The following is a 23,645-nucleotide window of genomic DNA, read 5'->3' on the forward strand; positions in this document are numbered from 1 at the left end:
TACTTATCGATGATTATTGAAATCAAAAAGATCTGTAAGATATTATATTTTTTAAAGGACCTTATTAGTAACATTGTTCCAGTAAAAGAAATCAGTAAGGCACATTTCAGTTTTTTTGCATGAATCATATTGTAATGTTTCAGTTACAAACAGTTCTTACTTTTGTTATGATTTTCGATCTATGTGGTTTTGCAAACATTCATTTTAAAACCACAGCACAAAAATATGCGCTAAAGATTATGCAGAGAACTACAGCGTTCCAAACGGCGAGCGAGAAGCAGACCCCTGGCCGACCGTGGCTGGCTGCTGGGCTGGCAGCACTCGTTACAACACAGCTGAAGAGACGTGGTGCGAGCTCACTGATGAAAGAGCTATGACAAGTGCAGCTGCCGCCGTGATACACCACATGGCTATCAACTGGATCGAGCGACCAGCTCATTTGACATCACTACGTGGCCACACAGGCAGCTGCTAGCTACAGGCAACCCATCTCCCTTCTCCCTCCCCTGAGGTGACAGGGCGGGGGGGGGGGGGGCAGCCGGCTGACGTGACTCCTACAGTGGGGTAGCCCACAGGCGATAGACGTGTGTACAGAGTCCTGTTCATCCCTTCCACTCCCATCAACAGAGAAGGAAAGGAATTCGATTCACTATGGCGCATCAGTAGGGGAGCCTTGTTTGCTGCTAGCATGCAATGTAGGCTCGCCCAGACGTCACGCAACCACCTTGGCCACAGTTGTTTGATGCAAGAGTCCCAAGGGAGCGGACCTTAAGGCAATGTCACTGCCGAAGAGGAAAGGTGGGACTAGAGAGGACGAATCAATCGATTGACATTTCTGGCCACTCACCAGAACATTGACATCTGCTGCTGGTGGACTGTCTTCAACAAGGGCTGCCCCATCTCTTGACTGTCAATGGTGCAGATGCCTACCTGTTGCTACCACACACAGAAGACAGGTGCAGCCACAGACTTCACTGCCACCACTGATGATGTTAAGTGAAGTAGTAGCCATCTCTTAGCAGTAACTCACCCCCTACAGCAACCACATCCAACCTGTTACAGACATCATGAGTGTAGTGCTGCGTTTATTTGCATGATTAATGTAAACTTAGTTTTTGGACTCTCTAAAGACCCTTGGAAGAGAGCAACACGAGACTTAAAATATATCTGTGTTCTTTTTTCTTACTTTTGTGTGCCTTGCTGTTTTTATTTTACTAGGTGAAATGTAATTTTTCACTTTTCTTTCCTACTATGTTGGTCATGAGGGACAAAACCGTTTTCAGATGCGTATAGGGGTGCAAGTTCACTCTTATCAAAAATTTTAAATTGACAAAGGATAACAAACAACAGATACATTAATATTCAAAACACTTTTTGAACTATAGGGGTGCAAGTTCACTCTTATCAAAAATTTTAAATTGACAAAGGATAACAAACAACAGATACATTAATATTCAAAACACTTTTTGAAACTGACTCATGATTTTATTTTGTCTTTGTCATTTGTATAAAGTCTCACCTGTTTCACATGTCATTTAAATGTTTATTTTGTGTTAACACCATTTACACATGTGTACTAAAAGAACAAAACGACTACCTTTCCTCTTTCCCATTTAGGTCAGATGGAAGGGCGCTAGTTTGCAAAACATTTTACCCCGGACAGACAGCAGTCGATTGTGAAAGTGATGAGTTGGCGGAAAGTGGGTGAGGAACCCATTTAAGAGAGACTGCTCTAAATTGAGCTTTTGCGCTAATGGTGGAAAGGTCATAAGCCTCTTTGCATTCTCAATAGCTGGGATGATATGGACAGTGTGGCTGGTGTACATGTCTAGTGGAAGTAGAACTGTAAACTCCACACTAATGCCAGGAAGACGGCATAATCTTTTATTGAGTGGCAAAAACATGTATTTAAGGGGCATGAGTGCCTGGGAAGCTCAACAGCCTTCTTTCAGAAATTGGAATACTACAGCCCAGAAAGTTTAGATACCGCCGTAAATGAGTAACTGAGGTCCCATCTAGGAAAATATTTTTTTGCTAAATCATGACCATGCTTACCGTGAGAACGACGCCTCACTAATTCATAATCTTCTTTAAACACGCAAGAGAGATTATGAGTCACTGATTGACTCCTCTCAGGATATGCAAAGTAGAGCCTTGCTGCCCCAGCGTGGGAGCCCCAGCGCTATGTCTGGATTGGCTACCAGGCCAACAGAACAGTCAAGGGGAGAAATTCAGTGAATAGAATATCATTTCGATTGGTTTGTGCAATGTGGAGGCAGTTTCGTTTTGCTAATTCGGCTCCTGTACTGGGGCTTGGTGGAAAGTGAACATGATTATTTAGTTTCTTCGTCTTCTGGTCCTCCCATGGCGGAGAACTTCAGGTCTTTCCTTACTGGGTAAGACTTGTGGTCTGTATCTTCTGGTGGACTAAGAGCCTGTGGCAGATTCCACCTGGTCCAACAGTGGAACTGCATGTGATCTCAGACGCATCGAGTGTCATGAGAGTGAACTTATTCGTCCTGAGTTGGCTCCTGGTGTTTAACAATTCCAGCATGCACCGTTGTGCGTGTAAGTGAAATTCGTTTGGCCAGGCCAGCGAATTGATACACCTCACACTGGAATCTGACCGGAAGTCAGGTGTCCGATAGGGAAGTACCCCACGTTCTGATAAACACCAGACTGTGTCAGAACATTACAGTTGCCGCAGAGACCGCTCCTCGTCAACAGCGCGCCGTTTTCTGCTGCAGCCTGAATCAAGATGAACGGGTAAAAAACTGCTGCACTGACGTAGAGTTGTTAAATGATATTCACATATCATTGCCCTCAGGTGATCAATAGTATGTGGATAGTTGATCGTAGTTAATTTCATTTGAATAGAGGTGGGCCTCCCAGTGGGTTCTTGCAAACAAAGTCTGAATGCGTTGTAAAAGAGAAACTGTGTAGCTTCCACCCCAATGTACGCTTTACCTATCAAACACTATTACTTATCCGATTTGTGTTTGTCGTTTTTGTGTAAGATTTATCAGATACTAGTAGTACTAAAGGTTGAATAAAATTTGTCATCATTTCGTAAACTTAGCCCCCTTTAGTGGTAAAAACAGATGAGGAAGGATATTTAATTATGTTAGGGATGACATAACACTGCAATTAGTGGGTAATTACAATTTTCCAACTCGATTTAGTTTACGAACTACAGTTGACTCATACTAGCAAGTGGGAAGTACGAGTATTTTTCCCTTTGCCACTTTTCATCATGAGGAAAGATGATGACAATACCAATTTTGTTTTAATCATTTATGTTATTTCCTCGTAAAATGACAGAAAGAGTTGAAAATAACACACTATTGAGTAAAAACAGATTATTTCCCATTAAACTGGCGAGATCGTGGATCCACGCTCAATGGGAAATTGCAAGCTGTGCATGTATACCGAGTTCAGTGTTAAATCTGCTTACTGCTGCAAAATCTGAGACTCCGATAACTGCTTCTCAAAATAGAATGATGGTTTCCAATCTGTGATAGCGTGATGTCCACAGGAAATATTGCCTTTTTAGCAAGATATGACGGTTACCATGAGAAAAAGATTGAATAATCAACGAAAGGATAACGTTCTACGAGTCGGGGCGTGGAATGTCAGAAGCTTGAACGTGGTAGGGAAACTAGAAAATCTGAAAAGGGAAATGCAAAGGCTCAGTCTAGATATAGTAGGGGTCAGTGAAGTGAAGTGGAAAGAAGACAAGGATTTCTGGTCAGATGAGTATCGGGTAATATCAACAGCAGCAGAAAATGGTATAACAGGTGTAGGATTCGTTATGAATAGGAAGGTAAGGCAGAGGGTGTGTTACTGTGAACAGTTCAGTGACCGGGTTGTTCTAATCAGAATCGACTGCAGACCAACACTGACAACGATAGTTCAGGTATACATGCCGACGTCGCAAGCTGAAGATGAACAGATAGAGAAAGTGTATGAGGATATTGAAAGGGTAATGCAGTATGTAAAGGGGGACGAAAATCTAATAGTCATGGGCGACTGGAATGCAGTTGTAGGGGAAGGAGTAGAAGAAAACGTTACAGGAGAATATGGACTTGGGACAAGGAATGAAAGAGGAGAAAGACTAATTGAGTTCTGTAACAAGTTTCAGCTAGTAATAGCGAATACCCTGTTCAAGAATCACAAGAGGAGGAGGTATACTTGGAAAAGGCCGGGAGAGACGGGAAGATTTCAATTAGATTACATCATGGTCAGACAGAGATTCCAAAATCAGATACTGGATTGTAAGACGTACCCAGGAGCAGATATAGACTCAGATCACAATATAGTAGTGATGAAGAGTAGGCTGAAGTTCAAGACATTAGTCAGGAAGAATCAATACGCAAAGAAGTGGGATACGGAAATACTAAGAAATGACGAGATACGTTTGAAGTTCTCTAACGCTATAGATACAGCAATAAGGAATAACGCAGTAGGCAGTACAGTTGAAGAGGAATGGACATCTCTAAAAAGGGCCATCACAGAAGTTGGGAAGGAAAACATAGGTACAAAGAAGGTAGCTGCGAAGAAACCATGGGTAACAGAAGAAATACTTCAGTTGATTGATGAAAGGAGGAAGTACAAACATGTTCCGGGAAAATCAGGAATACAGAAATACAAGTCGCTGAGGAATGAAATAAATAGGAAGTGCAGGAAAACTAAGACGAAATGGCTGCAGGAAAAATGTGAAGACATCGAAAAAGATATGATTGTCGGAAGGACAGACTCAGCATACAGGAAAGTCAAAACAACCTTTGGTGACATTAAAAGCAACGGTGGTAACATTAAGAGTGCAACGGGAATTCCACTGTTAAGTGCAGAGGAGAGAGCAGATAGGTGGAAAGAATACATTGAAAGCCTCTATGAGGGTGAAGATTTGTCTGATGTGATAGAAGAAGAAACAGGAGTCGATTTAGAAGAGACAGGGGCTCCAGTATTAGAATCGGAATTTAAAAGAGCTATGGAGGACTTACGGTCAAATAAGGCGTCAGCTTTCATGATGTAAAAATGTTGTCAAACACCACAGGTGTAGCCTCCTCATGCACATATTCTGTTAGTATGAGGACTACTCTTTCCCCTAGTGAGTAAACATCACTACTTTTTGATTTTCCAGTATAGATATCGAAATTCAGCACCTATCCTGTCCCTGCGTCGTATAAACACCACACTTTACATCCATTCTCGACAGGTTGAAATCGGCATGTACTGCTTCATACTGGAGCGGCCTTTGAAAGCAGTGATGCTCTCGTCAACAGATAGGAAAGAGGAGTGGTCGTAATTTGCTTTGCAATTCTCTAGAAGTTTTGATAGGAGAGGTCGCAGTTTGTGAAGGCTGTCATACTGAGGGTGGTTTCGACGTTTCTGCTGCAATGGATATTTTCAACAATCTCTTATGTTCATTACTTGTGCTATAGCGTCAACTCTTAGAAATGCATCTGAACTCCAAAAATTTGTCAGTGCTGGAGGTTCATGAATGCCCATAATAATAAGGCATCCAATGAAGGCCTGCATCTCCCTAATCTTTGTAGGATTCCTTCCTTTTGGTGTACCAACATTACCCCTGTACAGAGCTCTATTTTGAGTAGCATATCTATTTGTTTCTTTTATAGTTATGCCGAAAATATCGACATCAAAAAGTTTTGAAGAGTAGCATAAGTTCATTGTCATTGTCATTGAAAACATGTTTTGAAGCATTACTTTTTACTGAATGACACCTGTCCCCCTCCACTGATAAGATTTTGAGTCCATGTATCATCTGTAGTATCTGCAAAGTATCTCCTTCAGCCAAGTTCTCCGCACATTCTTCATGCACATAAGCACATGGTACGCACAATTTTACTGATGTGGGATGAAACGATTCATACAAGTTATTGAAATCGCCAGTGGCTCATAAATGACATTCTACTTCAGAATCACTGTCATTCTCCGGCAAAGAAAATAAAATATTCAGCATCTCTTCCACACGTTGGCCGGCCGGAGTGGCCGTGCGGTTCTAGGCGCTACAGTCTGGAACCGCTTGACCGCTACGGTCGCAGGTTCGAATCCTGCCTCGGGCATGGATGTGTGTGATGTCCTTAGTTTAGTTAGGTTTAAGTAGTTCTAAGTTCTGGGGGACTGATGACCTCAGATGTTAAGTCCCATAGTGCTCAGTGCCATAGTCGCTATATAGCGGAGATGTTGAGTCGCAGATAGACACAACAAAAAGGTTGTCGGAAAGTGTTCTTTCGGTCAACAAGATCTATGGATTATTTCACATCAACCCGGCAGCCGACCAGCCGGTATTTTTTCCGGGCCGCCACGGGACCTACTGCCTCTTCACACGTAGCCGACAGCCGCACGGCATGCCGTTCCGTCCTTCCGTGTCTTGTGCATATTCAGTTGACCTCGACTGCAAATGGAGCACGACCAGCTATTAGCGTGGTATTTCTTGTACAGTCGTTGGAAAAACAGTAGAAGAAGAAGAATGCATTGGGTCCATCCACTCAGTATGAGAAGGGACGAAGAGAGTGCATTCTTTGTTCTTTTTGAGGAATTAAGGGGAGATGAAAATAAGTCTTTTAGTTATTTTCGGATGGGTTTACGAACTTTTGACGATATATATGCACGAATGAAGAGGTCGATTCAGTGCCTTAATACATCCTTCCGAGAATGTATTCAGCCTATACAAATATTGGCAATTCCAGTCATGTGTGTGGGAAAGAAAACAATAGCTAAAATTTAAAGAAAAAGTTATTATCCTAAATGAGGTACATTTCTGTTATCACCTTAAAAACTGAAACATTGGTTAAATATTTCCACAATCAGTAAAATAGTCAAATGTGTGTGTCAAGCTATTTGGTCTCTGCGTCATGAATATATGCCTCTACCCAACAAAGACGACTTTGAAAGCATTTCTGGAAGATTTGAGAATAGAGCAAATTTTCCTCAGTGCATTAGAGCTGTAGATAGAAAGTACATTCGTATCATCCATCCATGGTCCATGTAACTCATTGTATCACATTTACAAAGGATATTCTTCAATAGCGTTGATGGCTGTGGCTGACTCTGACTATGAATTTATCTACGTAGATATCGGCAGTTATGGCAAAGAGAGTGTCTCTTCCACATTTAAAGAATGTTCTTTGTAGAAATCACAGATGGAAAAAAAAACTGTTAATTCCTGAAGACAAGTGTCTTCACAGTACAGTAAATCCAAAGGTATCTCATTTTTTTATTGGTGATAAAGCGTTTGGACTGCATCAACACCGTGTACGAGCATACTCTGGACACCAATTAACAGCTGCCAAAAGAGTGTTCAATTATCACCTGTCAAGAACTCGGAGGTACGTAAAATGTTTATTTGGGATACTGACTAATAAATTGAGGATTTTCCACAGAGCTATAAATTTAAAACCCGATTTTGCTCTTGACATTGTCAAGAAGTGTGTTGTTTTGCACAATATCATTGTTAAAAAAGAAGGATACTTTGTCCATAACTAGACTTTAAAGTATAACAAGAAGTGAAGTGTACGTGGGGGAATTTCTGGCAATAACGTACGGAAAATGTTGGATTATTTTACGACACTGGAGGGATCTGTGAAATGACAATTATCTAAAATTTCATGTGTCACTGATGTAAATAAATATTGTATTTAACATAAAAAATAAAGATTTGTACTTATCACGGTCGTCTCTGTCTTTGCCACACATCCGTTCAAACCGTTCATTCAGTTCTTTGCAAACTTCAATCCGTGCATTCCTTGTTTGTATTTTGTCGTTATAAGTACCTAAAGTCTTGTTCCACAGAACTGGTCGTTCCTGAAGTTCAACTGGCTCTGAGCACTATGGGACTTAACTTCTGAGGTCATCAGTCTCCTAGAACTTAGAACTACTTAAACCTAACTAACCTAAGGACATCACACACATCCATGTCCGAGGCAGGATTCGAACCTGCGACCGTAGCGGTCGCGCGGTTTCAGACTGTAGCGCCTAGAACCGCTCGGCCACCCCGGCCGGCGTTCCTGAAGTAATGTTTTAATGATTTCCATATCAATTTCCGCTTTGACTAGAAATGTCCAGAGCAGATTGAACCACCAACAAAGCAAAACACAACTGGGCGGCACACTATGGTTGTCCGGTATATTTGTAGCGCTCTACTGTTCTGCGTGCCCCACCACCTGCGCCGGTATTTCCGCAAACCGACATCTGGCCGACACAGTGGGGGCCGCCGGCATCCCACAGCCTCGGCCTGGCTGTCGACTGTCAGAATGGTTCAAATGGCTCTGAGTGCTATGGGACTTAACATCTGAGTTCATCAGTCCCCTAGAACTTAGAACTACTTAAACCTAACTAACCTAAGGACATCACACACATCCATGCCCAAGGCAGGATTCGAACCTGCGACCGTACCGTGTCGGCTGTCGTTCAGCCGTCCACGTCGTCTGTCGGCCAGGTGTGAAACGTCCCGTAAGCGCCACACCCTCACAACCGGCTAGCCGGTGCCCGTTGTCGAGTGACGGGTAGATGTGAAATAAATCAATGTCGACAGTAGACAACAGAACATACCCACCCTGCCACGCACACACACACACACACACACACACACACACACAAAATAATTTCTAAGGGACCAAACTGAAGTCATCGGTACCTAGACTTTCACACTATTTAAATTAACTTATGCTAAGAGCAACACACACACGAATGTCCGAGGGACGAATCGAAACTCTGGCGGAGGGGCCGCGCAATCCATGACATGGCGTCTCAAACCACAAACACACACTCACGCAAACGCAACTCATACACACATGACAACAGTATCTAGCTCGTTGTGCCTATATGCGACTCAGCTCTCCGCTATATGGTGAGTAGCAACTATCCTTTTCATGATATTGCTACATTCCATCCTAGATTTTCCATTGTTTAAAGAAATATATTCATATGTTTCCATAATGAATATATTGTTAAAACTTACCTTTAACACGAAATATAATCAAAAACTGATTATTCTGACAAAACGGCACCACTACCATAACACGTTCTGCACCACAAAACGGCTGGTGTCACTAAGTTCACAACGGAGTCCCCCATATGGCAGCACGTCACGATTGTGAGAAATCCGCACCCCTGGGAATCTTTTTCTTTATTTTTAAGCAGGGAAGTATAATTCTCACAGAAGAGTTAAATAAGTCACTGTTTTCATTCATACCCCCTCTACTATCCACTGTTTTTTCTATTGTGATGGTACATGAGTAGCTTCACTCAGACAAATATTTATGATAAAAGCGAGGGACGGCTTGCATATTGCCATAGGTTATGACGTAATAATAAGGAGGCATTCAGGTTCCCGTCAGAAATTCAGTGTATATCACATAAAACAAATCTGACTGCAAGAACGTAGTTGCTGCAATACTGAAGCTCTAAATTTTTTATATTGCTTTTGTTCTTCCCCCTAATACCGAATGGCTCATTTATGAAAAGTTTTCCCACTGCGAAAAACCTGAGTAGTCTTCTAATTTATGTTAGAAATAAGTAGATGGCTCAGAAAAGTTAATAGCAGATTAATTCTAAACGTAGTGATCTGTGTCTCTCGACGATATAATTCGGGAAACTGCTTATGACATGACGTGGTAGCCGATTATTGTGCGTCACATTTAGCTGAAATTATCTCGTTTTAAAAATTTTTGACAGAATTCCAGTTTGGAGTAGAAGATGTATTGTTAAGATTTCATTCATATGGTGTGTTTACTTAATTTAATCGCAAAAAATTTCGATTATGTAGAAAATTTGGTAGAGTTTTTCGAAAATGTCCATATAACGTCTTAATAATTTGTTACAGCAAATAAAACCAAAATGGAAACTTAGTGCAATTTTTCCAGACCATATCTTTAAGCTGAATAGTTTTCCTGTTTGCTCGGGTTGAACGAAACGTAAGATTACGCTCGTGGTCCATATCGGACATGGTAATTCTCTTCTGTGCTTCTGCGGAGCTGCCAATCCCAATATAAGTTTCAACTGACTGTAATGCCCGCCATATTTTCCGCTGTGTCACTGTCGGGACCTCAGAGCCTGAGGGCGACAGGTCCACTTCGCATGCGCATTTCCTCCCACGGGACTCACATATCAGTATTATTGTTTGGCATCCAGACATATTAGCCATCCTTTTAATTATGATAGCAAAAAAACTTTGTCTCACAGCACTTTATGCAATGCGTCTGTGTGAGAATCCCCCGCTCCCTATATTTGTTTCCTGCAAGTGACCTGTCAACATTGCTAACTCAAGTTTCAGTGGCACGGCAAATTTTCTTGCTTGGTGACGAAAGGTGCTACCTGTCAGTTACGATATGTTACTGCAACAAAGCAAAGCATAAACTGCATAATCCGTTCATCATAAGAATAAACCAGATGTAAACAAACACAAACGAGATGATTGGTCAGAAGCCATAGCACATGTACACTGGTGTTGTTACGCTCTTGGAAGTAGGTCCTACTTGTGTATTAGATATCTTACTACTAAGTTCCATGAAATGAATCTTTAAGATATTGAAATATATTAGCAACATCAACGTTTTTCTTAATCACGCTTTAGTTAACTAGTTTTTATTTCTAAAATCGTGTACAGTAACAGTCTCTGTACTGTTGTGCTCTGATTGTCGCGCTGTTAATGCGCAGTATGAAAATGGCTGAGGCTGCTTTCTGTTCCGTAGTGAAACACGCGCATGGAACACCGTTAAAAAGTGCCGAGAAGTAGGCTGTTCTTAATGTTTTTCATAAATGTACGGAGATAATCAGCTTTAAAGTTTTCCCATAGTTGAATATAATGCAGTTGAGAGACAGTTTCAGATTGACCTCGTAGCGCAGTCGGTAGCGTAATAGAACATAAACGAAATGCGATTAGTCATGCGTTGCTGTATATCTCCCTATCGTAATTTTTTTTTCTCGTTCAATTTGGCATACCAACATCTCGTAATTATAAAACTCATCATAATTTTTATGAATAATGCACATCATCTTATTTCTATTTACATTTGGACGCCGGCCGCGGTGGCCTTGCGGTTCTAGGCGCTGCAGTCCGGAACCGTGGGACTGATACGGACGCAGGTTCGAATCCTGCCTCGGGCATGGATGTGTGTGATGTCCTTAGGTTAGTTAAGTTTAAGTAGTTCTAAGTTCTAGGGGACTGATGACCTTAGATGTTAAGTCCCATAGTGCTCAGAGCCATTTGAACCATTTTTTTTACATTTGGACGATAAATTTCTGTTTGCATTTCAAATACAAATTGTTAATTATCTATCTTTTATGAAAGATTGTTGATAAAATTTGTATAAATTAAGAAAACGTAACCGTTTAATTCTTAATGCAAAAATGAAAAACCAAATCCTCTTTATTTGGACTATGTCCAACGTTTTATACCACAGAGGTAGCTAAGTATCGTAGAAATATGAAAAACAATCATTTTGCATCAGGCACATCAGACAACAAATGCTGCATTTTTACGTTTGCTACAGTACCATTACGATATGAACCCAACAGAACTGATCCGGGGCCAAGCTGCGGGATTTGGCCCAAGTAACAAGACTCTTAAGCTGCCAGACGTACTGTAACTAACGCATGTAGCTTTTTCACACGTCACTGCCGAACGCTAGCGGGATATAAAACTACTCGTCATAAAAGAAGAAGAGAGAATGCTGCGCCTGGTTGGATTTGTGGATTCTGTTGCTGAAAGGCTCGTTATCAACTGAAATGAATTTCTCGGATTCGGATGAGAAAGGAGCTAGGAGGTTAACAAACGACTGACTGTAAGTATTACCTTCACTGGCTTCAATATTCAACTTTACGATGAAATCCTTCAATACTCCCTTACGTTACACACAGTTTACGGAGAAAGTCAGGAATTTTCATCATTCTTGTTTTTAATTACAATAGTACGTTAGCTAAAAACGATAACATGTCGCGGTTTCCGACTAGTCGTCAAAGGAGCGTATTGTGGGAGATTTGCAGAGTATTATTTCATTCTGCTTAAAAATTAACTAACATTCGAAGCTGTATTGCTCCTCTGCTCGTCTCTTTTTACTTGTGAACTGCAGCTGCCCGCTTCACTGCAAGCTAGCTGTACCAGATGAGCGGTCAGTGCTGTCCAATTTAAATGCACCGGTAAAGCTGTTGTCCCGTATTATCGCCAAGTTGATGTGCACATAACGCACAGCACAAAACGCACCCTTATTACCGTATCTCACATGAAACGAAATCCGATGAGGTTCCAGCAAACGCAAAAAAATTCATAGCGCAATGTTTACATCAGGTTTATTCTTATGATGAACGGATTATAGCTGCCATACGCTGTATGATTCCGAAGATATAATCAATATGCCGGTTCAGTTTTAACGGTCGATCGTCGATGGCATAAGCGCATTGGTAGCAGTGGCTTTAGTAGTATTCACGATTATAGAAATTTTCTTATCACGGTCTTATTTATTATTTTTTCGACATAGCAACCCAAAGATATTCACTTTCTGTCAAGTTTTCACAGTAACTGATCTTTGGTCCTAGTCACGTTTAATGCTGGAAGAGTCTGTGACTTTTCGCTAAAAAGAATAAAAATCACAGGCTCACGAAGTTTCACTTTTAAACAATAATTGGCTTTTGGACTAGTTTCAGCCAACACTTTTCCATAAAGTAAAAATACCCAGCGACTTTAGTATAGTGCTCCGCTGTAGTTGCTGTCGATTTATAACTGTCACTTGAAAATTTATTTCGTCTGTAATTTGATAAAACTTCGTTTCTGGAATGTTATGAATTAAGATTTATCTTTTGTATGCCTGTTGAAGAGAATCTCAGTATCCTAGTCACCGTGAGGTATAGTCCATAAAATATCACGTCCATGCATTCAACATTCCAAAGATAGCATTATCCCATATAATTTGATCTCCAGCTTCATTAAGCTCACTTCAACTTTAAAAAATCAACTTCAATTAATCCCCAATATATCCACTCGGACTCAATTCGTAACAATTATCTTCATATAAACTTTTCGACTGATCACTTTAAAATTAATAACTTCACGTTTTATGCACTTTATTACAGTGAAATCATACAGTTATAAAACCACGTGTCAAGCATTAACAACGTGGATGAGTAAGTTTTCACCCATTCGTGACAAAAGCTGACCATGAACTCTCTCGATCTTTACAGTATCAATTCCATAAAAAAAAATTTAGTTTCTAACATTCTTTTTTTCCATTATTAACAGCAAGGTTGGACAAGTCGCTTCGGGACGTCTTCTCTGGAACTCGACCGTCGTTGTTACGTTTCTGATGGCCGGCAACTCTGACTATGTGACGACGGGAAGACCTTTCCTTCCGCCACTGCCACACCCCCGCTCGTATCATGAAACAGAAATAAACACAAACATTTCTTCCAGTATTACGGTTGTAACCACAAAATATAAAATTCATTGTACCATATCTAAAAATTATAACAAATCTACAGCTACTTACATTTCATGTGTCACGTGGCAGGAACAAATCGGTCGTACAGCGCTCCAAAGGCTGTATCATCATATAGTGTATAAATAGCAACTAGTAACAGGGTATGAACGTCTTCACTGGGATTTACCTAGCTGGTGTCCCGTAATACTCACCAGAATGTAATAAAGTATTCACTTTCTAATTCTTAGCTAAGTCCACCTTTGAATTCTATGTGAACGATAAACTTCTTCTAATCACATTACTGGGCCAGTGGTGGCTGCCGTTTGCAGAACAGGCGCGGTCCCGGTGCACTCATCCAGTGCGCTAATTGAAATTCACCAACATTAGCGCGTACTTGGCCGAGCCGAGGGCACTGCAGAACGTGCGTATCATCTGTGAGACACAGCTTTCGTAAATACAACGAGTCTCTCACATTACACATAGTGTAACACTTTCCGTTATCATCGTGTTCTTGTAGGAGACGCTAATAGAAATCTATCGTTCACATAGAATTCAAAGAGGGAAGCGGCTAATAACTGGGTGATGAGTACTTTATTACATCCCGGTCAGCATTACGGGACACCAGCTAAATAAATACCAGTGAAGACGTTCGTACCCTGTTACTAGTTGCTATTTGTACACTTATGTTAGCAATATTGACAGGTCACTTATAGGAAAGAAATATAGGGAGACGGGGCTTCTCACATAGACGCATTGCATAAAGTGTGGAGAGACAAATTTTTCTGCTTTCGTAACTAAAGGGATGTCAAAAAAGTCTGAATGCCAAACAAAAATATTGACATGAGATTCCTGTGAGACGAAATGCGCATGCCAACTCGTCGCGTCGCCCTCAGGCTTTCACAATTTGCCTGACTACTCCTCTCCAGTGGTTCAGCACTCTTCAGGGGGCTCTCCAGTAATTTCAGACAACGTCAAGATGCTGTACAGTGAGCATGATTCTCAGCGGCGGTAATATAACATACGCTCCTGGAGAAAAGAAAACATCTGCCCATTGCTAGAATTATGCTTTACTTGTACTGTTACTCTAGAAACTATAGTTCTACGTGTTCTCTAAAGTCATTACCAGTCGCACGGAAGAAGCAATGAATTATAGTCACGTAAAGGAACAAACTGACGTTATAAGTATATGTTGCACAATAAAAGTTACGAAAGACGTCATGGGACGCTGCAGTAAATAGATAGCACCTTTTAATTTCAACTGTATCAGTAGTAACAGCCTTTCAAAATCAAGTTTGTGACCTGGCAACCAATGGACGTTATTAGTTACCGTTTGATTCTTTTTATAGACGGTTGTATTTATTGCTTTCCATTGCTTTCCACATTATTTACAATCTTCTCAAATCCACAAGGCTCGATCTTCAGGAACACAATGCAACTAGCAGTGTACAACACATCTTCAAGAATATAATCTTGTTTCCATACCTGTTGATTTATGGATGAGCTGCACTATGACGAGATGTTATTCTTAAGAATCTGCTGTTAGAAATGGATGTTTGGAAGCATTAATAAAATACAATAAATAATATTTATTTTAAGACACAAAAATGTTTGCAGCTAATGTCTCCAACTATTGCATCGCTACTGAAACACCAGATTATCACTAGTTCTACTTATGTTAGTGTAATGGATGAAATACAAGTCAGTTTTAGGGTTGTCTACATATATCACCAGCAAAGTGAGAAAACCAAAGTGTAAAGAGGAGTCAGGATAGAAATTTTTATTTCTGGTAACTATTCTTACTGTTTCTCGACGAAACATTTAAATTTTTAAACCTGAAAAACTTTGAAGTAAGCTGGTTAGTTGGACAAATGTTATCCTCTACTTTTTTATGATTCTGAACAATTTGCATCTAGCTTGAGAACAGTCCTGATGCGCAAAAATAATGTTTAGTTGCCATGTTCAAAGAAAGTTGTCCACGGTAACAGTAAAGTCATAGAACCATTTTATGACTCCTGTATTTGTGGCACCTGAAATCAAGAAATAGTTGGAAAAAAGTAGGAAAATGCCAGTCTGTGCTGTGTTTTTTGTATATAAATTCTTTAAGTATTTTAACTAAAACAAACGTTGAAACTTCCTGGCAGATTAAAACTGTGTGCCGGACCGAGACTCGAACTCAGACCTTTGTTTTTCTTAAACAAATGTTATTAACGTATGCCTACCCAATCTTTATTCTTCACGTTTACATATTTATCTCTCAACGTACTCACCCTGACAATAAACACAGCTCTCCCAAGGGATATCAGTTTGTTGATACCGTTGCTGTAGAATGTTTGACTTTGTTCACGAAGCCACAACCTCACATCTGCTTGCACCACTTTATCGCTATTGAAGTTATGTCCTCGACTGTATTCTTCAAGTTCTGGAAACAGATGAAAATCGGATGTAGCCAAGTGGTGATGTATAGAATACGATGGATAACAGTCATCTCAAGGCGTCGGATTGTTGCAGATGTCGAAGCGATGTCGTGTGGTCTGGCATTGCTATGACGAAGGAGTATTCGAAACTCGATTACACTACACTGTTTCTCATGTACTGGCATAGTTACATTACACACCGCCATGCTACAGGCTACAATTCGGAGCCCTGTAGCGGCAGAGAGCTGCAAAAATATGAAGACATGATGAATGAAGATGTAGAATGTTAATAACATTTGTTTTAATTAACAAGCTTTAAGTGTTACAACAGAAAAATTCGGCCGCATTACATTTCAGCAAGCCCTCTTAAATATGGCTTCAGAGAGTACAAAAATGTGTGGAAATTATACTCTGTAGGAATATCAAATCATTAAATCCACGTTTAGCAGAATCTCTGACCGTTTGCTTAGTAATTTTCATAGGTGAAGCAAACGTCCATTCGATGATGAGATGAAAACAGACAGGATAAGTCCTCCTTGCATAAGGTCAGGGAAAGAAATAGGCCGTATATTTTTCGAAGGAACTACCTCAGCATTCGATTTAATCAATTTACCGGATTCACGAGAAATGAAAATGGGGATGGCCAGCTGAGGTTTAGAGAACCCTTTCCTCACAACCCCACCGGCGCTCTATCGCGACGACTCAGACAGTTCAATAACATCCTTCCTACCCGTAGATTGTCAGGATTTAAAAGCAAAAATGCATTTGTATTTGCGTCGTCCGAAATCAGTCTTTGTACTTAACAAAAGTCTCTTGCTTTTCCCACATCTTGAGGTAACAATCGGAAAACAAATATCAGAGGCAGGACGTATGCCAACCAGTGGCCGCAGTTGTATTTTGTTCCAGCCTGAGATAAGCTCTATTGTAGCAGGTCCAAAACAATGTCCAACGGACTGAGAACTGTAAGCACACAACACATTTGCAGGGAATGATAAAGATAGTGATTTTTTTTTTCTCATTTCTCAAATGGCGGCAACGCGTAGACACTGGTTAAAGCAAATCCTCGGCTAACCACCAAGGAAAAGCAAGCCCGCACTGTGTGGAGATGTGTAGTCCTGTGATGCAAGGCGCTGGTCGCTTGCCAACGTTGCGCTCATCGCCGCCATTGCGCCTGCATTCCCCCTATAAAAGCTGGCCGTTTCAGCCACTGAGCACTGTCTTGTCCACTCAGACGCCGCTAACATGTTGAAGGTACGTCAGTGGCTGCTGGGACTTGAATGAGCTTCAAGAGCTGTGTTGAAGAGTTCTACATTTTTTCGGTTCTCGCTTGCAGTAGTACTGTAATGTCAGCAATACTATGCCAAATTCCTGAATGATCAAGTGGCATGTAGGACACTATTCGTTTACTTGTGTAAAGGTCTGGAACAGAAAAATTCTTACACTAGAGAAATAATGTATTAAAATAGTTTTGTAACAAGTACCAATCAATTTTGCTAATAACCTACAGTGCCGGAAAGGGTATGCATTGATCGTTTTGATTTGTAGGGCGGATAGAAGAGATAGCTAAGATTTATCAGAGCCGATTTCTGTACCTCAGAGTTTCGAATCCGTTACTGTGAGGGAGCTATTTATTTTATTATTTATATTTTTGTGCCATCGATTTCTTAGTTCTCGTCTATCAGTAATCTGAAGACGTTTCGTTTTCATTGTGTTTCAGGAATACACTGAAAGTCAATCTCAATATATGGCATCATTCACTGTAGGGTAGGGTTTTATAAATTTTATATATTTTGAATGCTTCTCATTTCCGGTTTCAGAACCAGGTTGGGTCTCTGAGCAAAATGAACAGTCTAAAGTAATAGTGACACATAAAAGTAAACTATATTATTTTACAGGAAATATTTTGCATATCATTACAACTGAAGTAGCTAACTAATACTGGATAATTTGTCATGGACAAAAATGTCCATATATTGTGATATAGTGTAGAACAAAAACTCACAGTAATACAAGATATCTTCTTGGAAGCTGGCAATACAGGCTAGCTAATCTTGCTGTACAGCTGCTCGTGGAATGTTGCTCGTAAAGCAGACAGGACCGAACACTACCATGCTTATATGAATTTCTGCATAAGAGTTTTATGCTTAGAACGTTCTTCTCACTCATTCAAAGGGTGACATCACTGGCTTTACCGCCCAAATTGGTGTATTCATGTTACCAATCTGCAGGTGTACATTATTCATTTCCCACTGACCTGACAACAAGACGTCTAACTTTCAAACACTTTGCTCGTTTTATGTGAATCATAGATACACTGTGTTGAGCATAAACAGAGGGCATTAAAGAAGTCATCGCTGTTTTAAGCATAGATAAAAAATTTGAGAGCGTTTCCTTACACATACAAATAGCAGAGTTCTGAGCAATTTTGTAATAAGACTATTGGGTACAATATGTGTTAACAATGTTATGATCTTTTCTTAGAATGGAGTAAAATGTGCCTTTACCGACACAGTATCCACTGTACCTTCACACTCTGCTGACATTAGACACTGTTAATACACTGGTCAATTTCTATCAATTGTCACATATTGCATGCATTCTTGTTTGGGACGTACTCTAGGATCCTCGTCGTTCTTCCTGCTTACAGCTTGTTCTGGTGCTGGCTTTGGCCGCCTGCTGCGTGAGCGCCGCCCCCAAGGCCGGCCTGGCCCCACTGGCCTACTCCGCCCCCCTGGTGGCCGCCGCCCCCGTGGCCTACGCCGCCCACGCGCCGGCCGTCGTGACGGCGCACAGCTCGCAGTACATTGCGCAGAATTTCAACGGACTCGCAGTGGCCGCCGCCGCCCCCGTCGTCGCCGCCGCCCCTGCTGTCGCTGCCGCGTACCACGCCGCGCCAGCCGTTTATTTCAGATAAACAATTACCTGCAACCACTTTATAATGATAAATAAAGCCATTTTAACTGAAAGCGTCGTGTTTATGTTACTGCTTTTGTAAATATTCGTTCATCCTACTTTCTGTACACACTCTGGAACTGGCAGAAGTAAAGCTGTGAGTACCGGGCGTGAGTCGTGCTTCGGTAGCTCAGTTGGTAGAGCACTTGCCCGTGAAAGGCAAAGGTCCCGAGTTCGAGTCTCGGTCGGGCACACAGTTTTAATCTGCCAGGAAGTTTCATATTAGCGCACACTCCGCTGCAGAGTGAAAATCTCATTCTGCAAATATGATTGTTTCACAAGTTATTAAAAGTATCACCTGTTGGATGAAATCACTACTATTCTATAACGCTTTGTACATTCCTCTGTGTAGGTGGCGCACCAGTCTGATTTGCTAATCAGAAGTGGTAATTAACGATAGAGAGGGTTACCAAAAGTTGTTCTTCTCCGGCAACAGTTTCAAAGAGTACAAAAAAATGGTTCAAATGGCTCTGAGCACTATGCGACTTAACTTCTGAGGCCATCAGTCGCCTAGAACTTAGAACTAATTAAACCTAACTAATCTAAGGACATCAAAGAGTACACGAAAGAGTCACCCGATAATCAAAACCAATTACAAAATGATTTAGATAAAATACATGTACCGTGCGAAAAACGGCAATAGACGCTAAATAATGAAAAGTGTGAAGTCACTGACATGAGTAATAAAGAAAATCCCCTAAATTTCCTTTACATAATAAATCACACAAATGTAATGACTGTAATCGAAGTAAATGCTTAGCGATTACAAACACAAACTGGAACGATCACATGGAAACCAAACTAAAGACTGCTCTTTATTGGCACAACACTTAGAAAATGCAACAAGTCTACTGAAGAGACTGCTCACAGCGCGCTCGTCCATCCTCCTCTGGAGTGCTATTGTGCAGTGTGGGATCCGCATCAGATGAGACGCAGAGGACACAGAAAAAGTTCAAAGAAGGGCAGCTCGTTTTGGATTATCGCGAAATAGGGGAGGGAGTGCCACGGACATGATACCTGAATTGGTATGGCATTCGTTAAAACAAAGGCGTTTTTCTTTGCGTCAGGATCTTCTTTTAAAAATTTCAATGACCAACTTTCTCCTCAGATTGCGATAATATTCTGTTGGCGTCCACCTTCATAGGGAGAAACGATCATCATTAGAAAATAAGGGAAATGAGAGCTCACATAGTGTTATTTAATTGCTCTATAATCCGTGCGCCGTTCAAGAATGTAACGTTAGAGAATTTGCTTGAAGGTGGTTCGATGAAACCTCTGTCAGGTAATTAATTCTGAACTATACAGTTATCAGGTAGACGTAGACTTAGATGAAAGAGAAACATTATAGTGCTACTCAAAGTAAGCTCAACGAACAAAAATTTTTCACTCCTTAAAGGAGAACACTTGTCGCTTTTGAGCACTGTTGATAGTAAAGAGCCAGTGTTAATCGCGTGACAATCCACCGCTGGCACAAGCCATAGCAGGCAGCGTGTGGTGCCAGACAGTGGTATGGAATCAGCGCAGTAAGAAGGGTTGACGTAGAGACATGACAGATGGATGATAGGAGCTACCTTGGTTGAATGTAACCACGACCACGCCATGAGTGAAGTTGTCCTGTCCGTAGGTGTGTCAACAAGAACTGTCCAAACGAAAGGCAAAAAATTTTGTTAACTCCGACCAGCCTCGGGAAAAATAGCTGTCCTTTGAGCCTGCACAGCCACCAGAGATGTGGTCACTTGATTTGTTGGGGTCGCCAGTGCAGATGTGAATTACTCCCTGGAGGAGCCACCTGTATCACGCCGACTGTTCCTACGTTTTAGCTCACATCTATATGTAGTGGGAATCCTAAAAAGTCTCTCAGAAAATAAATAAAGAGGGGCAAATCATTACGTTAAGGCTTGAAAAGAACTTTTCAACGTCGCTCAGAAGTTGCAGCCGTAACTGTTTTACTGTTGTTGCTATTGTTGTTGTTGTTGTTGTAGTGAGTCTTCTACGTTAATCTATCCTGTCTAAGCCTCTTCATGTCTGCATAGCTATTGCAACCTACCGCCTTCTAAACCAACTTACTGTAGAAAAACTTCATCATCAAACTATTCTTGGACGCCTCAGGATGTGTCTCATAAATATATCCGTTCCTTTAGTCAAGTTTTGACACATATTTCTCTTATACATAACTCCATCCAGTATCTCTTTGTTACTAAGCCGACTAACCTTCTAGTACTCTCTTCTCATGTGTACCTATTTACGGTTTTCTAATATTATGCATTAAACGAAAACAATATACTATCCTAACAATAGGATGCTCGTCGTTCAACAGATGTTATATCAATGAAAAAATGCTTCGTTAACTGTGGGTGTGGCTATGGAGAAATAATATTTGTAGTTGAATAATATTTCAAGTGCATCGTTTAATCAACAGACATTACATTAAGTAAACGTGACACGACGAAAACGGAAGATGCAGCGTCTCCTCAGGAGACATACAACGACATAGTCTACTGTAACTCAAATTTTAAAGACTGAAGTGGAAAAACAAGCTTTGAACTTTTGTATTTGTAAAATTCAACTATTCAGAGGCAATGTATAGGGAACTAACGTTCATCTTGCATCTCCGGAATGATAGAATTTCGTGGAAGTGTACGATTAAAGTTACTGGATATGTAGCGGTTGGAAAATTAAGTTTTCTCATCAACAATTCCTTACTAATGTTTGGATTTGTGCGTATAAGTTCTCGTATTTTAATGACATCAGGCATTGCGCTTTTTTTTGTAGTAGTGACGTTGTTTATGAGCTTGCATACTTCATACATGTTCTGATTTGCATATGACATACCTGTCCCACAAAGATTTGACGAAAATAATTAAATTTGAAAGAATAAATAATGAATTCTGCAAAGACAGGACAACTTTACCAGTAAGTCCTTTATTTGTAGGCACGAATAGTTTCGGAGCATGTTAGCTACATTATCAGGATCAGTCTGTACAAACTAAAGGACAAACACTCACGTAAGGTAGCAAGAAAAGATAATTAAAATGAAAATTTAAATACGGCATGAACATACCCACAAAATTAATTCATGGCCAGATCTATAAAAGAGAATGGTATTACCCAGTATTCACAGCCAGCAAATTTTCGTTAAGTACTGGACGTCAAAAATAAAGTGACATGGAATGCTCTCGTGATACCTATAAAGGAGGAAACTAATAAAAAGAAGCCCTAATAATAATCTATCAGATACCTAAAAACTGATAAATACTAGTCACCCGGAGTAACAGAATCTAGTGAGCTAACGGGATTCCTATATGCCAAATGATGATCAAATAATGCAAAAATTGAGCAACTTGCGTTCCCACACTTGCCTAAAATTGATTGAAACAGTAATTCAGTGTAAAAGAATAGTTAATTTCCCAAAAATATCCGCCCTAAAGCTATTTTAAAACTTAGCACGCGAAAGACATGAAGTAAATAACGGGAATGAATATTATCTCTTACTTAAAAAGCTCAGTCGATAGAAAGCAAAGCACAGCGAGAGCAGATAGCAGGAACTTATCTACAGCAACCCGCGCACGGAATTGCGTAGTAAGCGGAACGCAGTTGCAGCAGCAACAGCTAGCGACGTGGACAGAGCAGTCATGCGCGGTGCGCATGCGCATGTGCGGATAGCTAGACAAGAGCAATGATAGCTGAACTGATAAGAAGTCTAGATAATTTCTTACAACGCGTCTTTTCCCTTTTTTTAAGAAAATAAAAAAAGTAAATTCGTAAAATCTGGTATCAGTTCCAATGTTGCAAAAGGTAGCCGAGGGAAAAGCATCGCGTTAATTGCAGCAGAAGATAGCAACTACTTAAAGGTTATAAAACATGACATGTAACGATATCTAAAGAACTAATATATGCTAGGATGTAGATTAACGAGATGCCCTGTACATGAATCGTGCTTAATTTAAATTTAAGTAAAAAGCATGAAGCATCACTAACAAGACAAAGTATTCGAAAGTAGCACCAAAGCGAAACTGGAATAAACCGATCCAGTCCAGGTCATAGAGGGAATTGGATGAAAGTGAGTAACAAATTTTTTCCTTGAAGTTCCGAATCAACACAACAGGATGATACAACGTAATAAAACATAATGAAACGAGAAAAGGCAGGACGCAACTCATAGTGAGCATAAGCAATCACTGAACGCTGATGCAGTCGTAACTGCCCAATAAACCGCGGTGTCTGAGCTCAACTTCACCAGTGGAGGTACGTTCAGAGAACTTTTTCAGAGAACGCACAATTTCCACATCCTCAAGAATATACTGCCATTATTTGCCCTGTGTAGGACCTGAATATAGCTGGAAAATGATAGTTACAGCCTGTGTTCTAACAGCTGCGAACTTAGGCCAATTCGAATTTCTCAGCTCTAGACGCTCTTTAAATTGCACATCAAAACTGCTACCCGTCTCACCGATACATCTCATTGCACAGTCATCACATGAGGTGCACTATACGCTAGTCGTTTTAAATTTATCGGGAATAATCTGTTGTTTATGCCTAAAAACCTGAACCACACTTTTGTGAATAAAGTAAGATGGTTGAATCTTTCTTCAGTGCAATTGTCTACCGATTTCTTCAGAAATTCTATCGAATTCTCAGACGTGCTTTTAGTCCTTTGTCCTTACACGAGACATAAGATCTTCTCGGATATTATCAATATACAAATGCGATTTATGAATGAGGAACCAGTTACGTAATCTCTCTTTATGTACAGTGAGTAGATGGCGTAATTTCTACTTACGTTGTGGGACTGCGCTGAAATGCTAATCACTTGCATATCCAAGCATGTTGTACACTTCATCCC

General features: G+C 40.6%; 1 protein-coding gene and 1 non-coding gene across 2 annotated transcripts in view; both read left to right on the forward strand.

The window, feature by feature from the left end:
* Positions 1–23,645, forward strand: part of LOC126474550 (cuticle protein 38-like) — a 63,721-nt gene that overhangs the window by 30,738 nt on the left and 9,338 nt on the right. Inside the window, exon 3 of the mRNA XM_050102024.1 lies at positions 18,498–18,707. Coding sequence (XP_049957981.1) covers positions 18,498–18,707 — 210 coding nt within the window. The remainder of the gene's footprint in view (positions 1–18,497; positions 18,708–23,645) is intronic.
* Positions 18,921–18,995, forward strand: Trnas-uga (transfer RNA serine (anticodon UGA)). The gene has a single exon. It is a non-coding gene; the product is annotated as a tRNA-Ser (tRNA).

This window comes from Schistocerca serialis, chromosome 4 (assembly GCF_023864345.2).
Source record: "Schistocerca serialis cubense isolate TAMUIC-IGC-003099 chromosome 4, iqSchSeri2.2, whole genome shotgun sequence".
In the NCBI taxonomy this organism is placed as follows: domain Eukaryota; kingdom Metazoa; phylum Arthropoda; class Insecta; order Orthoptera; family Acrididae; genus Schistocerca; species Schistocerca serialis.